Raw genomic sequence first — 17,367 nt, forward strand, 5'->3', positions numbered from 1 at the left:
ATTTATTTCTCCACTAACACTTATCAAAACCCCAAACCCTTTTCTTATTGACGTCAATCACCTAATCGTATGATCTGTACCGTCTGACGTGATAAGTCGGTGATGCTGCTTCATTGCTCTCATACCTTCCATGTTGTATCCGTCATTAGGAGATATTATCAGATATTTAGTTGTTTTCTCTCCCTGTATCAGGTGAGATGGTGCCGGGTGCGGGCACGCCCTGCTGCTGCTATCTCATCATATGGGGAGAGGTAGCCACCATAAAACCCATCCCACTCAGCTGCTGAAACACATTTGGGAACAAGGAGGATCCAGGAGACACAGCTCCAAGACACATAGAGGCCGGACACCTGGAGATCCTAAGGATGCAGATGAGAGGAGCGATCTCACTTGTCCTCTTCATTTTCCTCAGATGCCACCTGGGTAAGAAAGCACTGAAGAGCATGTTGGGGACTGGCACTGCTGGATATACCTGCTAGAAGACCCCAGTCCTGCCCCGCACCCCCTCTCTTGGGTACCAGGAGGGTATCTGGTTGTGATATGGGGAGATGTAAGGAGAGGTTCATGTTTTGGGTTGCGTATTGAATCTAGAGATGGATGTAGAATGGGTCATTATGGGTACATGGTTCTATGCAAGGTTGGCAGCCCCCTGATCCTAGATGTCACTGATGTATGGCTGTTGCTGGAGGACACTGTGGGGGACCCTATTATGGGTGTACGGGGGCTGGCACTGGTATATGGCCATTTTGGCCAAGGAATCTGTTACAGGTATTGGTAATATTAGGAAACCTCTAATCTCTTATTGGTATGGTACTGTGTGTGTGTGGGGGGGGGGGGGATACTGCTGTGTATAGCATAGCCTGTAAGGCTGAAAACAGAGACCTCCATCCATTTAAAGGGGTTATCCAGTGTTACAAAAACATGGCCACTTTTCCCCCTACTGTTGTCTCCAGTTCAGGTGCGGTTTGCAATTAAGCTCCATTGACTTCAATGGACCTGAGTTTCAAAACCTCATCCAATCTGGAGACAACAGTAGGGGGAAAGTGGGCATGTTTTTTTGTAGCGCTGGATAACCCCTTTAAGCCTATAGTGCAGTCTATAATCTAGTGACTATAACCTGTAATATTATTACACTCCAGAAATGTATCCCGCTCCTTTTTATTGAGTTCACCATGACCACATCTTCTGGCGGGGAGTTACAATGATCCCTCTCCAGCTCCGCTATATCTTGTACACTGGCCGTGTCGAACTGGGGTAACTGGGGCCCACTAAAGGAAATGGTCCTAGGGGCCCACCAATGAAGGACCAGTGAGAAATGACATGTCCGTCAGTGTTAGTGCAGGTTCTAAAGCTGGGGGCTCACCGGAGGATTCTCCGCTCCTCTGGTGGGCCAGTCCGACACTTCACTCCGTTGCCCAAAACTGGACGCATTATTCTATGTGCTAGTAACTAGTGATGAGTGATGTGCACAGTGATAGAACTATGTCTATGTCATGTCCATCTCTGCCTCTTCTGATGCTCCCTGATATTATCTGTCTGGCACTTACTAGTCCTTTACCCTGCCAGTGTTACCCAGCATTACCCTATTTATTTATATAAACCTCATGTGGCCGCTGTCATATGTCATCCAGATCCACTTATCACATTATATTGTCTCCTTTCTACACAGTTGTTTGTTATCATTTGCACAAATAATAAAACGGCAGACAAGATGGACCACGTGGTCTTTTTCTGCCCACAGTCTTCTATGTTTCTACTGTGTAATTCCACTACTGGGTCATTAATAACTATATCAAAGAGAATGGGGCAAAATACTGCCCCCTGTGGTAACCTGCTAGTAATAGTGACCCCCTTTAATACTGCCCCCTGTGGTATCCTGCTAGTTATAGTGACCCCTCCAATACTGCCCCCTGTGGTATCCTGCTAGTAATAATGACCCCTCCAATACTGCCCCCTGTTGTATCCTGCTAGTTATAGTGACCCCTCCAATACTGCCCCCTGTGGTATCCTACTAGTAATGGTGACCCCCCCCCCCAATACTGCCCCCTGTGGTATCCTACAAGTAATAGTGACCCCTCCAATACTGCCCCCTGTGGTATCCTGCTAGTAATAATGACCCCTCCAATACTGCCCCCTGTGGTATCCTGCTAGTAATAATGACCCCTCCAATACTGCCCCCTGTGGTATCCTGCTAGCAATAGTGACCCCTCCAATACTGCCCCCTGTGGTATCCTGCTAGTAATAATGACCCCTCCAATACTGCCCCCTGTGGTATCCTGCTAGTAATAATGACCCCTCCAATACTACCCCCTGTGGTATCCTGCTAGTAATAGTGACCCCTCCAATACTGCCCCCTGTGGTATCCTACTAGTAATGGTGACCCCCCCCAATACTGCCCCCTTGTGGTATCCTACTAGTAATAGTGAGCCCCCCAATACTGCCCCCTGTGGTATCCTACTAGTAATAGTGACCCCCCCCAATACTGCCTCCTGTGGTATCCTACTAGTAATAGTAAGCCCCCCAATACCGCCCCCTGTGGTATCCTACTTGTAATGGTGAGCCCCCTAATACTGCCCCTTGTGCTACCCTACTATTATTAGTGAGCCCCCTATACTGCCCCTTGTGGTATCCTACTAGTAATAGTGACCCCCCAATACTGCCCTCAGTGGTACGCCACTAGTAATAGTGACCCCCTCCAATACTGCCCCTTGTGCTACCCTACTATTAATAGTGACTCCCCAATACAACACTGCCCCTTGTGATAACCTTCTAGTAATAGTGACCCCCAATACTGCCCCCTGTGGTACCTTACTTGTAACAGCCCCAGCCTAAGCATTCTCGTTTCATGTAATAATCTTTATACAGCACAGGATGACAAGAAATTATGGTATATGATGTTCACCAATTTGGCCCTGTCCATACATGAATTCACCTCCCCCTCCAATTTAGCATCTCTTATAAAAGACCATCAATCTATTTACTATAGTAGGGGTTAGAGTTTCCAGGATCACATTTTAACCCCTTTATGACTATTGTCACCACATGATAAATATTAGAAACAAGGGTCCATCTATCATGACTTAACTCCCTTAGTACACTGGGGTGAAGGCCATCTGGACCTTAAGATTTGTCTATTGTAATTTATTTTAGGTGATGCTGCAACATTTAATGGAGAGTTTCCCACCCCTGCAGTCCATCTCCTCCTCCCTCCCAGCTCGCTGTAGACATGGCATGTTTACAGACCCAGGGGGCATTTGTCCTCACCGTTCTTTATCTACAATTAATTTTAACCATATATACTACTTAATGATTCATTTTCCAGGGTGCACACCCTTATTAATATACTGCGCACACCTAGGTACTCCTCATTTACACAAGTTATTAGAGTCTCCTGGTTGTCTCCATAATAGAAGCCTGACATGTTATTAGATCCTATCTGCATTTCAGGCACAGACAAGCTCTTAAAGGGGTTGTCTAGCTTGGAAATTAATTAATCTGAATGAATAGGCAGATACTGCTTACTAAACGTATCGCCATCTAGGGAGGACCCGGTATATCCATACTTTACATGGACAGCATATTGACTTCAATGGGTGCATGGACAGAATCAATGTCTGTAGTTATATAGCGTGATTACTTTATAACCCCCTCGGGAGCTGTACATATATGATACAGATAGGTATAAACATCCGTTATACGAAACTGAGCAATACAATAAATGTAAGCTTACTGAGTAACAGGCTGGTACTGAAGAAGCGAGCCCTGCGCGAAACAGCTTACAATCCACAAGGGGAAGGAAGAGAGACAGTAGAAGGGGTCTATACAGTTGTGTAGTGAGATGTAAGATGGTATGGGGCGGTATTATCATGTTACAGGTTTGGATAGAGGAAAATTCCGATGGAGTAGAGAGTCTCGGGGATGTAGGAAAAATCTTGTGAGGAGCAGTAAAGAGAACTAAGAGACTGATGATTACATGTAGGGGGTATCAGAGATGAGGTTGAGGTCTATAGGGGGTGCAGGTTGTACACGGAAATGTATTAGCCGGGTAATGGGTGGTCAGTAAAGGAATCGGCAGAGGGGGAGGCTCTAATGCAAGAGGGGAACGAGATGTTGTGTAGAGGGTACAAGAGTTTTAGAGGGGGAGACCACAGAGAAGGGTGTTGTAAAAGTCCAGGCAGGAGATGATGGGGCATGTACATGTATTTTTGATGACTCTATATGTTGAAGAAAGAGCGGAGTCAAGAAATATTTTAAGGTGGAGGTGGTAAGAAGGATAAGGTGGAATCAAAGGTTGTCTCCAAAGGGTGGACTGTCCAGTAACTATGACTGCTAGTTATGGTAGAGAGGAATGAAATGGTGAGATGGGTCTGTGGACTGTTGGAGTTATAGAATGCAATGACAGAAAAGGACGAAGCTTATTCTGTATGGTACTCTGGAATTTTGTATGGCCGAAGAGTGGGTGTCTTCACCAAAAAATGGTAGGGACCACTACAGGGTTTTACAAGTACTTCTCATAGCTAGAGCGTGTGAAGGTCCTAGGACAGAACCTTGAGAGACACCAACAGAACAAGAGTGAGAGGAGTAGGCAGAAGGTCAGAGACCCTAAATGTAGGGTATGTAAAGAATGAGATGATGAAAAGCAAAATTGTCAATAAGTGTAGGACTATGTAGGAGTATCTATCGAATGTATTGAATATGTCTAAGTGAAGGCGTGAGGATCAGTGTAGTTCGTCTTTACCACAGAGATAGTTGGTGGCCTTGGTTATGAAGCTCGGTCATTAAAAATAACTTTAGATGTGACATTAGGCATGTCAAAAGTTATTGATCACAGCGGGTCTCACTGCTAAGACCCTCTGTGATCAGGACATATAGCTGGGGAGAAAGTGCGACAGCCATGTTATTTACTCCTTAGCCAGCCACTTATTCCGACCATGTAGTCTCATAGGCTTACATGGTTGGAATTAGCCACTATGGAGATACAGCTGCTGCCATGCTCTCTCCCTCCTATACTGTATCTCAGCAGATAGACCTACTGTGATCAATACCTTGTGACATGCCTGATGACATAAACAGAAAGATGTAACAGCAAGGGCTTACCGTATACACTCCCCCCGTCATATACACAATATAAATATTTGAAAAGGAAAAACTGCTGTAAAAAGTTTTTGAAAAAAATGAGGTCCTTAGCAAACCATTTGATCAAATAGAGTGTACCATCTCACCACGTTGAGGTGACCTCAGAGAGATGGTTCCTACACTGACACTGGCCTCTCGGGCTAATACAAAGCCTACTCACTGGGCGTGAAGGATGCATCTAGTCTCTATTTAAAACAACCACAGGAGATGGGTGAAGTACAAGCCACCTTAACATAGTGAGATGTTATGCTCTATTTGATCAAATGGTTTGTGAAGAACCTCAAAAAAAATTTCAGAGCAGTTTTTCCATTTCAAGGAGGGCAGTACTATACTAATACTATGTACTTATGTCAATACTTGGCGGGGACACCACAGGGTGAATTGTAGGGATCCACGTGTTCTGTGCTAATTTCTCCCATCTCCTTCTTATTTTCCAGGTTCTGCTATAGATTGCTATATGTGCACTGGGGAATGTAAAGACAAAAACACTGTGACCTGCGGAACGGATGAGCTGTGCATGACACAAAATTTTCAATCTAGTGAGTTCTTGTTTTCTTTGATGTTGGGATCATTTATGGACATCTATTATGTGTCATTATACATTACCTAATAGGCAGACGCTGCTTATACACAGATGATGCTAGGGTTTCTTTGGATGCAAAGTATATGCTCCCTCCCTAACAACCAACCTACATTTTTTTCAATCAGGGCAAGCCCGGGCAGAATAAGACAGACACGTAATTGACCAATCACAGAGTCACATATGTGCTATAATTATTCCTGGCAGTAGCGGGCTCAGTGCAGCGGTGCCTTCTACCCAACCCACAACACCCTGGCCACAGGCGCCATCTACACCCAGGCCACAGGCGCCATCTACACCCCAGGCCACAGACGCCATCTGCACCCCAACCACAGGCGCCATCTACACCCAGGCCACAGGTGCCATCTACACCCTGGCCACAGGCACCATCTACACCCCAGGCCACAGACGCCATCTGCACCCCAACCACAGGCGCCATTTACACCCCGGCCACAGACGCCATCTGCACCCCAACCACAGGCGCCATTTACACCCAGGCCACAGGCATCATTTACACCCAGGCCACAAGCCCCATCTTCCCCCCGGCCACAGGTCCCATCTACACCCTGGCCAGGACCCATCATCTCCCCCGGCCAAAAGTCCCATCTTCCCCCTGGCCACAGGCCCCATCAACATGCTGGCCACAGGTCCCATCTTCCCCCTGGCCACAGGACCCATCATCCCCCCCGGCCACAAGCCCCATCTTCCCCCGGCCACAGGCCCCATCTTCCCCCGGCCACAGGCCCCATCTACATGCTGGCCACAGGCCCCATCTACACCCTGGCCACAGGCACCATCTACACCCAGGCCACAGGCGCCATCTATACCCAGGCCACAGGCGCCATCTACACCCCGGCCACAGGCGCCATCTACACCCCGGCCACAGGCCCCATCTTCCCCCCGGCCACAGGCGCCATCTACACCCCGGCCACAGGCGCCATCTACACCCCGGCCACAGGCCCCATCTTCCCCCCGGCCACAGGCCCCATCTACACCCTAGTTTACATGGTGCTGAAGACTAATAAGGCTCACAACCAAATTGGTTAAAAAAATAAATCTCCCCATACACATAAAGTACACACAAAGGCCTCTCCTACTTCCATGCGAATGTACAAGGACTGGATAATGCAGCTCTATCTGCTTCATTCACAGCAGGAAATCCCAGCACAATCTGCAGAACTGATGCACTGCTTATACACAGAACTATTTTCAGGCTAATAAAAAAAAAACATTTTTACATTTCAGATGTTTTGTATTCTTCTTTTTTCCATTATATTTTTCTTTTGACATTTTTTTTTTGGGGTGTAATCGTAACCATTTTTAGGGCTATAGCAAAAGCTAAACAGCCCAAAAAATGTTGTATATATAGGTTGTCAGCAGAACAAAGGCAGAGAATGGACAATGTCGCCAAATGATTGTCCAGGTTTGGGCATGTGATCAGCATTGCCAGGCTTCATCAGATTGTGTATGACAACAAAAACACCCGCGATGAAGCCTGGTAATATTGATCACATGGTAAAGCCCATCAAGTTTAGGCTGTTCCCACATATGTATTTAGGATGCATTTCAAACGCAATGGAAGCCACACCCCTATTAGTCACACAATGAAGTTAATAATCCCAGGGGTTGGCTCCACCGTGTTCATCAAGCATTTCATTTACAGATATGGAAACACAGCTGTAGACAAAATGACAGAGCCCCCATGATTAGTTAGGCTCTAATTATGTAAACCAAGAAACCCTGGTGCTCACTCTTGTTGTCTTACTGTCGTCTTATATTGACCCTGTTGTTGCTGAATTTTTGTATTTTAATAGATCGGCTATATGGCTGTCAGCACTCACAGTACTGCAAGGCCAGTACAAGCAATCCTGACGTAGTCCTGACGTGTTGTGATAAAGACCTGTGTAATAAACCACCGGAGGTGACCGCAAACACCGCCAACACCGCCAACACTGTCAACACCGGAAATACTGGCAATGCAGCCAATGACGCTAGTCGAGGTAAGAAGTGTTTTCTATAGTATAAGCCTCCTACATGCATCCCTGCTCCATAGGAATGTTTCAGAAGTTACGTGTAAATATTTTCCTGAAAAACATAGACGTGCATTGTCACAAATTATATCCTGTATTATACTCCAGAGCTGTACTCACTATTCTGCTGGTGGGGTCACTGTGTACATACATAATATTACATTACTGATCCTGAGTTACATCCTGTATTATTCTCCAGAGCTGCACTCACTATTCTGTTGGTGGGGTCACTGTGTACATACATTACATTACTGATCCTGTATTGATCCTGAGTTACATCCTGTACTATACTCCAGAGCTGCACTCACTATTCTGCTGGTGGGGTCACTGTGTACATACATTACATTACTGATCCTGTACTGATCCTGAGTTACTCAATCGTTTATGTAGAAAAGTGAACACACTTGTCCCTTATGTCCTATGTGAAGCAATGTTATGTGCCGGTGTTTGCCCCGCGCTCTGTTCTCTCAGTAGTAGGAAGGAAATGTCTTTGTTCTCTGCATTCAGTTGTTCAGCAACATTTCTGTACTTTCCAGACACCCCCATGCAGTGCTATATGTGTGACTATCCTTGTATTGAAAAACATAAAGCTACCTGCCAGAGCCAAGAGGTGTGTTTTACAAAGAGTTTCAAAATTGGTGAGTACCAACGTAGAACCTGATCTATTAAAATACATAATGTATCTGGTCACTGAATAGATTCCCCTTAATTCTGACCTTATAGCCGCCATACGCAGGTCACTGTCAGGATGGTGCACAGCTGGTTCTCAGTCAATACATTGATGGGATATAGAGGGGAACTGGGTTTGCAATGTGCTATATAAGCGGAAATGGAAGGAACATTGGTAGCAAATCAAGCAAAGGGTCACAGTAAGCCCTGCAGCTGCTAAGATGGGAGAGAAGTCGTTATCTTGTGTGGTCTGGAGGCTCACAGCTTGCAGGAACACATCCCTGGCCTTCTCTCTCTCTCTGTCTTGCTCAGTCTGTAACTAGAGACAGATTTTCCCTGACAACAAGCAGGAGACAGCAGATTGCAGGGAAGTGAGACACCTAGTGGCCAAGACTTGAGTTGTGAAGAAACCAAAGGAGAAAAAGACATCGGGAGGTGCCCACATAGCGCAGGAAGAAATGATGGACAAGATGTGTGGGAAATGGTGTGCGCTGAACATGTTGAAGCTAGTAGCATAAATCAGTGCAGGCATCTGCTGCCCTTCTCTGGTCTGGATCACCGGAACAAGTTTAAGAAGTTTTACTTTACAGACATCACATTTCGAGGGGTTTCCAGGGTCCTCTTCAAGATTTTAGAGTTGTTATGGGGGGAGGAGTTATTTTTAGTAAATGAAGTAATTTACAAATATGTTAGGAATCACATAGACTATCACATGGAGGGACGTTGTTTGACTGTATAACATTTTGTTTGCAGCCCCTTTAAAAAGCAAACAGAAATGCAACATGAAGCTCCTGGGCTTCAGTGCAATACCGGTAACCCCCCTGACCCTACCCTTCTTAGAATATTTTTAAAGCGGTATTCCAGGGAAAAACAACACAGGATAGGGGAAAAGTAAGAGATTGCAGGGGTCCGACCTCTGTACCCCCTGCTCATCTCTGTATCGAGCCCTGGCTTCTGTGTAATGAATAGAGCCGTGAGTACGGCACCTGACCCCCCCCCCCCCCCCTACTCTATTCATTCCTGTGGAGTCAACAGAAAGAGCCAAGGACAGCACACTTATGGTGTACTCGGCTCTTTCCATCGCTCCATAGGAATGAATAGAGTAGGGGGTCACGTGTCGTACCTACGGCTCCATTCATTATAAAAAAGCCGGGCCCCGATATGGAGATCATGGGGGGAAAAAAGGCCAGACCCTCCGCGATTTCCTAAAAGTAGTTTTTTACTCCATAACCTCCATAAGTCCTACCTCCTGGTGGTCCCTATGGAACAATCCTGCCCAGGACTATTGGTGGTATGTGGTAGAAGACACATACTATCCAGCAGCAGATCATCTTCCATCAGAGCTGCTCCTTCCCTCCATCCCCATCATGCTCCATCCTCCTGACATGTTGTGTTTCTCTTCTCCTGCAGCCGGTGCTCCCTATCATAAGAGGGGATGCTCCAACACCACAGTGTGTGACAAAGAGGCCCCAGAGACTATAGCGGGGACGACCGTCTCAGTCAAGACCCAATGCTGTAACTCCAACCTGTGCAACTCTGCTGCCCACCTGGAGGTTCCTGCTGTTGCCCTCCTGGCGGCCATAGTGGCGGCGTGGATATCCAAACAGTGTTAAATGGATGACGGCCGACACCTGCACAGCGCCCGCTCTGTTGTTGGTGTTGTTTTTCCTGTCTGTGTCTTTATAGCATTTATGTACATGATCTTCTCCCCACGAAATATCTTCTGCTCATTGTCCAGATGTCTTCAAATTAACCCTCAATAAAATAATATTTTTATTGTATTTCCCTTTCTAAGGACTAGTCCTTTTATGTTATTATGACCCATTACTATGGTGGTGACATATGCTGCTCTCCGTCATGACGCACCCACTATATACAAGCTCCCCATCCGTAGTGACCAAAATGGTAGTATTGCCCCCCTTCTGTAGCCTATGCAGTATTAGTTCTCTTAATAGTACCCCCTAATACTGCACCATACAGTAGTTGCCCCAATACAATTGTTATTCTTAATAACCCCCACACAGTAGTTACCATTATTTCCACCACGCAGTAGTGAATCCCATATTAGTGCCCCATATACTTGTTAATTCCCCCCAATAGTACCCCATATAGTAATTACTCCCCCAATAGTTTCCCATATAGTAATTGCTCCCCCAATAGTGCCCCATATAGCAATTGCTTCCCCAATAGTACCCCATATAGTAATTACTCCCCCAATAGTGTCCCATATAGTAATTGCCCCCCTAATAGTGCCCCATATAGTAATTACTCCCCCAATAGTGTCCCATATAGTAATTTCTCCCCCAATGATGCCCCATATAGTAATTACTCCCCCAATAGTGTCCCATATAGTAATTTCTCCCCCAATGATGCCCCATATAGTAATTACTCCCCCAATAGTGTCCCATATAGTAATTGCTCCCCCAATAGTGTCCCATATAGTAATTGCTCCCCCAATAGTGTCCCATATAGTAATTGCTCCCCCGATAGTGCCCCATATAATAATTGCTCCCCTAATAGTGCCCCATATAGTAATTGCTCCCCCAACTGTGCCCCTTATAGTAATTGCTCCCCCAACAGTGCCCCATATAGTATTTGCTCCCCAATTGGTGGCCTCCCCTGATTCTCCCCAGGCAGTATGCAGCCAGGATGCGCCTGGGGCAGGAAGTATGTGTGATAATGCCACCACACTGCCTGTGCCAGGACCTGAAGTTATATGCTACTACCACCTGCATCTAGGCCACAGGCCTAAAACTTCTTGTAACCTAAAAGATTATAATATGATCAGTAAGAGTATCCGGACCGCCTATATTATATTTCGCTGCAACATCCTATTGGTGGGCCAGTTTTATAAAATCAACTGATTTCCTCGGCGGGCCAAAAATGATGGCACCGCAGGCTAGAGTTTGATACCCCTGATTTAGTTAGTTGCCCCTGATGAATTCCCATGCTGTAGTGGGGAAATGCGTTGGGACAGGTACGTTTTTGTGGGAACTTTTTGAGATTACACTGATATAAATAAGGGGTGTGTATCTCAGCCAGTAGCTATGATGTTACACAAATTAGTATTTCAGGGTGGCGCTCTAGTATTATAATTATCTATGGTAACCTATATTAATTAATTGCTATGTTTTAAACCGGTTCTGGATTCTGTGATAAGATCACATCAGAAACGCTGGAATAAAAACACATCTGAATGTCCGATCACCAAAAAAAGTTCAGCTCTGGGGGACAGAAAGGAGCAGTTTTTGGTTTGTTTTTATGTTAAAAAAAAAAGTTAGTTTTAGTTTTTAAGTTTTAAATCTGGGGGACAGAAAGGAGCAGTTTTTGGTTTGTTTTTAGGTAAAAAAAAAATTGTTAGTTTTAGTGTTTAAGTTTTAAATCTTAAGTTTTATATACACATGAGGTCAGGTATACCTCACAGTGAATAGCATAATTGTAATTTAACCTTTCTGATTATTTTATTTTTCCGTTTCCTAATTCCTAACTGGTGGATTTCAAATCTTCCCAGAAATTTTTAACCCACAATATGCCAGGTTATCTTTTGGATTTATTGTTGATTTCCTGCAGATTTTTTCCCCCTAATTTGAATGGGGAAGTACAGTAGTAACCTGCAATAAATCCATAATGAAATGTAATGCAATTTTGGATTTCAGGCTAGATTCACACATTATCATATTATGTCCCGTATAGATATGGTACTCAGTAACAACACAGCCCTGAAGGTGATAGATAAGGTGAAATATGGAAGAAGAAGTGTATCTGACCATTCTCCATTATTAGTGTCTGTGAAGGGGGAGTTAAAAACTAGAGGTAAGTTATCCATTAATCCATATTGGTTCACCTTGATAGGAGACATGGATCAAATTAAGCTTCAACTCCAGGAGATGGTGGAGAGAAACTGGGGTACAGCCCAGGATAGTATAGTATGGGATGCTGTTAAAGCATTCTTAAGAGGATTATTGTTTAATAGTATTAATAGGACTAAAAAAGAGCTAACGGAAAAGGAGTTAGAACTTAAAAAGAAGGTTGATCACCTCGAAACTATCTTTATTAACAATCCCTCTCCAAACAACGAAGAGAAATGGTTGGGTGCGCAGGCAGATTATAAAGACCATTTGTTTACCATTTTGTTAATCTTTATCAATCCGAAAGGGATTACGATGACAGGGAGTTGGAAGAATATCTGAATACGGTAAATGTGGTAACTATAAGTCCAGAGGAAAGGGCGCTGTTAGATAGGGACATATCATTGGGAGAGTTACAAAATGCCCTAAGAACTATTAAGGGAAATACCACTCCAGGACTAGATGGTTTCTGTTATGAAACGTATAGATGTACAGGGGAAGTGACGTTGCCTGCTCTTTTACGTGTTTTTAATAGTGCACTTAACTCTGGGGTACTACCTTGCTCAATGTTAGAGGCTAATATTATCCTTTTAGTAAAACAAGACAAAGCTCCGGTAGAGGTTGAGTCATATCGTCCAATCTCCTTACTAAACTCGGATGCAAAATTATTAGCTAAGGTAATAGCAAATAGACTTTTGACCGTTATCTCTAAGGTAATCCATAAAGATCAAAATGGTTTTGTTCCTGGTCGGTCCACTCAGATGTGCATTCATAGAGTGTTGGGAAATATTCAGATTGGTGCTGGGGGGGCTCCCCACTCCATCCTGTCCTTGGATGCTACCAAGGCGTTCGACAGGGTGGAGTGGGGATACCTATGGGTGGTTCTTCGTAAATTCGGTTTTGGGGATAGGTTTATAAGTTTAATAAAACTGTTATACACTCATCCGAGGGCAAATAATAGTATTAATGGTGGTTGCACAGATTTTTTTGAACTTTTTAGGGGTACGAGGCAGGGCTGTCCTCTCTCCCCCCTGCTCTTTGCACTAGCAATAGAGCCCCTCGCTTGTTCTATTAGGGAGGATGCGGGGATTTTTGGTTTTGGAGCACGGGGGAGAGAGGACAAAATAGTTTTGTATGTTGACGACCTTCTTTTGTTTGTAGCTGATCCAGAAAGACACATAGAATATATTATTGAGAAAATACAAAAATTTGGTAGATTTTCTGGGCTCTGTATTAACTGGGAAAAATCTGTGTTGTTGTTGTTGGATAACGCAAAGATCAATAAAACCCTTAATCTAAAAATAATCAAGGAGGAGGATAGTTTTAAGTACCTCGGTGTGAATATATCTGGTAGAATCTCAGAGTTCTTACAGAATAACTTGGAACCTGTGTTGAAAGAGTTAGAAAATAAGTCTAAGAGATGGAATGAGCTACCCTTATCAAGAGTGGATAAGATCTGCTTAATTAAGTCAGTATTGTTTCCAAAACTACTCTATGTTTTTTTTGTATCACCGATTGGGGTTGAGGAAAGATATTATAGAAAGATTAGGGCGTTATTTAATAACCTGATATGGGGGAGGAAGAAAGTGCGCATTAAGTTGGATTATTTAATGAAAAGTAAAGGGGCAGGGGGCCGTGCGGTACCAGATGTTAAATTGTATTTTCTTGCAGCTCAACTGAGTTATATTTGGAATTGGAAAGAAGAGGAGTTTTTGCAGTATTTAGTGGACAGGTGCAAGGGAAATCGTGTTGATTTAGTTGAGGTGCTAGAAGCAGGGCAATTGACACAAGGGGATCTGGGTGGTTTCCCAACAGCAGTGTCACTGAATAAAAGCTGGAAAATGTTGAATGTGAGTGTGAATCGGACCGGGTCGTTTGAGTGTACTCCATTATGGTACAATCGAAACTTAATTGAACTAGGACAGTTCCCCAACAGATCTATTCTGGAGGAAAAGGGAGTAAAATATATTAGTGATATTTTTAGGGATGGTAAAATACGATGTTGGGAAGAATTGGAGTTAGAATATGGATTTGGACAAAGAGAAAGATTCCCTTATATTCAACTGAAATATGCAAGCGAAAGTTTAAAGGAAAATAAGATTCTACAGATTTCCCCGATATATGGGATATTTAAATTGATAAAGACCGGCCCTTTTAGGAAGAAAGCGTTATCTATTCTATATAGGGAACTGCTTAAGAATAAACAGGGAGGGAATAAACATAATAGTGTAAGAAAATGGATGGAAGAGCTGGGGACTATGTCGGAAAGACAATGGGAAAAGATGTATGGGAATATTGGGAAGGTAGGGATAAGTGCAGGGTATCAAATGGTCCAATTTAACATAGTCTACCGTTTACATTATACTCCTGGTCGGCTATCCAAGATGTATCCAAACAAAGAGCATAACCGTAGGAGATGTGGGGAGGAAAAAGTGGAGTATTTACATATGTTATGGTCATGTCCAAAACTAAAATCATACTGGGAAACTATATTGGAAATAATAAGTCGACAATTTGAGTTAAATATTCCATTTTCACCACAGATGGTTTTGTTGGGAGACGATTCGGATATTAATCTGCCTCGAAGCAAAAAAACTTGGCCTTTTGAAAACCTTGTTTTTGGCCAAATATCTTCTCATAAGAGCATGGACCGATGCTAATCCCCCGCATGTAAATAAGTGGAATTCCCAAATTAAAACAATCATGGAATATGAGAGGTTGTATCATCAAGCGAATAATATCAGGCAAAAAACCAATTGGGGTAATATGAATACAGTAACCTAAGGGAAGCTGTTTTAGTAGTCCAGAACTATGATATGCTATTTCTGGGTTTGTTGGCTTCCTGATCAGTCCCTTGGGGTGGGGTTGGGTGGGTAGGGGGGGGGGGGGTTGTAGAAGGGATTTTATTTACACCATGGAACAGAGGGTTATTTTTTTTCTCCTTCTGGATAAACCCTTTTTTTTTTTCTAGTTTTGTTATTACTATTAATGAGAATGTATGTATGTGTGTATGTAGGTATATGTGTGTGTGTATTTATTTTTATTTCTTATGATGGGGTTTAAAAAAGAGGAAAGGGTTTTTGTTATTTGTTTTTTTTTGTGGGTTTTTTTTTTGTGCAACATCCTATTGGTGGGCCAGTTTTATAAAATCAACTGATTTCCTCGGCTGGCCAAAAATGATGGCACCGCAGGCTAGAGTTTGATACCCCTGATTTAGTTAGTTGCCCCTGATGAATTCCCATGCTGTAGTGGGGAAATGCGTTGGGACAGGTACGTTTTTGTGGGAACTTTTTGAGATTACACTGATATAAATAAGGGGTGTGTATCTCAGCCAGTAGCTATGATGTTACACAAATTAGTATTTCAGGGTGGCGCTCTAGTATTATAATTATCTATGGTAACCTATATTAATTAATTGCTATGTTTTAAACCGGTTCTGGATTCTGTGATAAGATCACATCAGAAACGCTGGAATAAAAACACATCTGAATGTCCGATCACCAAAAAAAGTTCAGCTCTGGGGGACAGAAAGGAGCAGTTTTTGGTTTGTTTTTACGTTAAAAAAAAAGTTATTTTTAGTTTTTAAGTTTTAAATCTGGGGGACAGAAAGGAGCAGTTTTTGGTTTGTTTTTAGGTAAAAAGAAAATGTTAGTTTTAGTTTTTAAGTTTTAAATCTTAAGTTTTATATACACATGAGGTCAGGTATACCTCACAGTGAAAAGCATAATTGTAATTTAACCTTTCTGATTATTTTATTTTTCCGTTTCCTAATTCCTAACTGGTGGATTTCAAATCTTCCCAGAAATTGTTAACCCACAATATGCCAGGTTATCTTTTGGATTTATTGTTGATTTCCTGCAGATTTTTTCCCCCTAATTTGAATGGGGAAGTACAGTAGTAACCTGCAATAAATCCATAATGAAATGTAATGCAATTTTGGATTTCAGGCTAGATTCACACATTATTTTTTTCTAATACATGTGTAACACGCCACACCACACTGATCTTAAATGGAAATATACACCACTGTTTACATGGTGTGCTTTTTAAAAAAAAAAAAAAAAAAATGGAAGTAAAGAAAAAAACCTGATTTATAATACCAAACAAAACTTGAAGACAAGGGTGGCGCAGTTTTTGCAAGGAAAGAGATGATTTTTTTATGATCCTGAAGAGCCCCTTTAAGACCTCAAAATTTTCTGTTGAGCATGGAGTAGGAATTGAATATACAAGAGTTAAGGAGTTAATTGGCAAGACCGATCCTGCGACGAGTGGGAACATGGACTAACTTCCGTAATCATCCAGTGTACTAGCTTTACAATGGACTAGCGACCATGGAAGTTGAAGCCCATTATACTAATATTATTGATAAGGCTAGGTGATGTGATTTTACCTACTTGCACTGTACCTGTGGGACTACACCTTAATATATATATATATATATATATATATATATATATATATATACAGGTTTCTGAATTAGAAGATGATCAGAGCGTGATTAGAGCGTGATCAGAGGGTAACAGAAAGATGGTCTGGAAGAAGGAAAGGAATGCTGGCAGCAGGCCAATGAGCACAGCTCCTTGAACTTATCATTCAGTCACAATATAGAAGCAAGAAAGAGACACTAATATATAAACAACTTATGGTAACAGCACGTCATGCCAGCTTGACTGCGCAGGACAGGAAACTGCTGACCATCTATAGACTGACCTATCAGAGTGTGACATGTATGTGTCTTGTGACTTGGAGCCCCGCCTGTATTGTATATTTTATGTGAATACACTGCGCATGAGTAGTACCGCCCCATATTCTGTCTATAAAAGTTAAGACAAATCAATAAAGGGGGCGCTTCCCAAACTTATGTTACTGATACATATATCAGTTGTCTGTGTCTGTGATTTTAAGTTGTAAGCAGAACTGCAGCTGCTAACTCTAATCTGAAACCATCCTATAACTGGGGAGTTTCTGGCTTCATAAAGTCAGGCAAAACAAAATTTGACCTTGTCACTATTATCCCTGATGTGTGTGTCCAATGTGCCACAGCTGAGCGGAATGGCAAGAGTGCTGCGCAATGGTCAGGCAAAGTTGGGCAAATTAAAAACTT

The 17,367-nt window shown here is 43.0% G+C and overlaps 1 protein-coding gene across 1 annotated transcript; it reads left to right on the forward strand.

Moving 5' to 3' along the window:
- The first annotated feature begins 271 nt into the window (after positions 1 to 271).
- LOC138765715 (uncharacterized) lies at positions 272 to 10,196 on the forward strand. Its single transcript, XM_069942721.1, has 5 exons — positions 272 to 423; positions 5,574 to 5,675; positions 7,531 to 7,716; positions 8,283 to 8,384; positions 9,826 to 10,196. The coding sequence occupies exons 1-5, from the start codon at positions 366 to 368 to the stop codon at positions 10,026 to 10,028; spliced, it is 651 nt and encodes a 216-aa protein (XP_069798822.1). The 5' UTR covers positions 272 to 365; the 3' UTR covers positions 10,029 to 10,196.
- The last annotated feature ends 7,171 nt before the right edge of the window (positions 10,197 to 17,367 follow it).

Source organism: Dendropsophus ebraccatus, chromosome 10, assembly GCF_027789765.1.
Source record: "Dendropsophus ebraccatus isolate aDenEbr1 chromosome 10, aDenEbr1.pat, whole genome shotgun sequence".
In the NCBI taxonomy this organism is placed as follows: domain Eukaryota; kingdom Metazoa; phylum Chordata; class Amphibia; order Anura; family Hylidae; genus Dendropsophus; species Dendropsophus ebraccatus.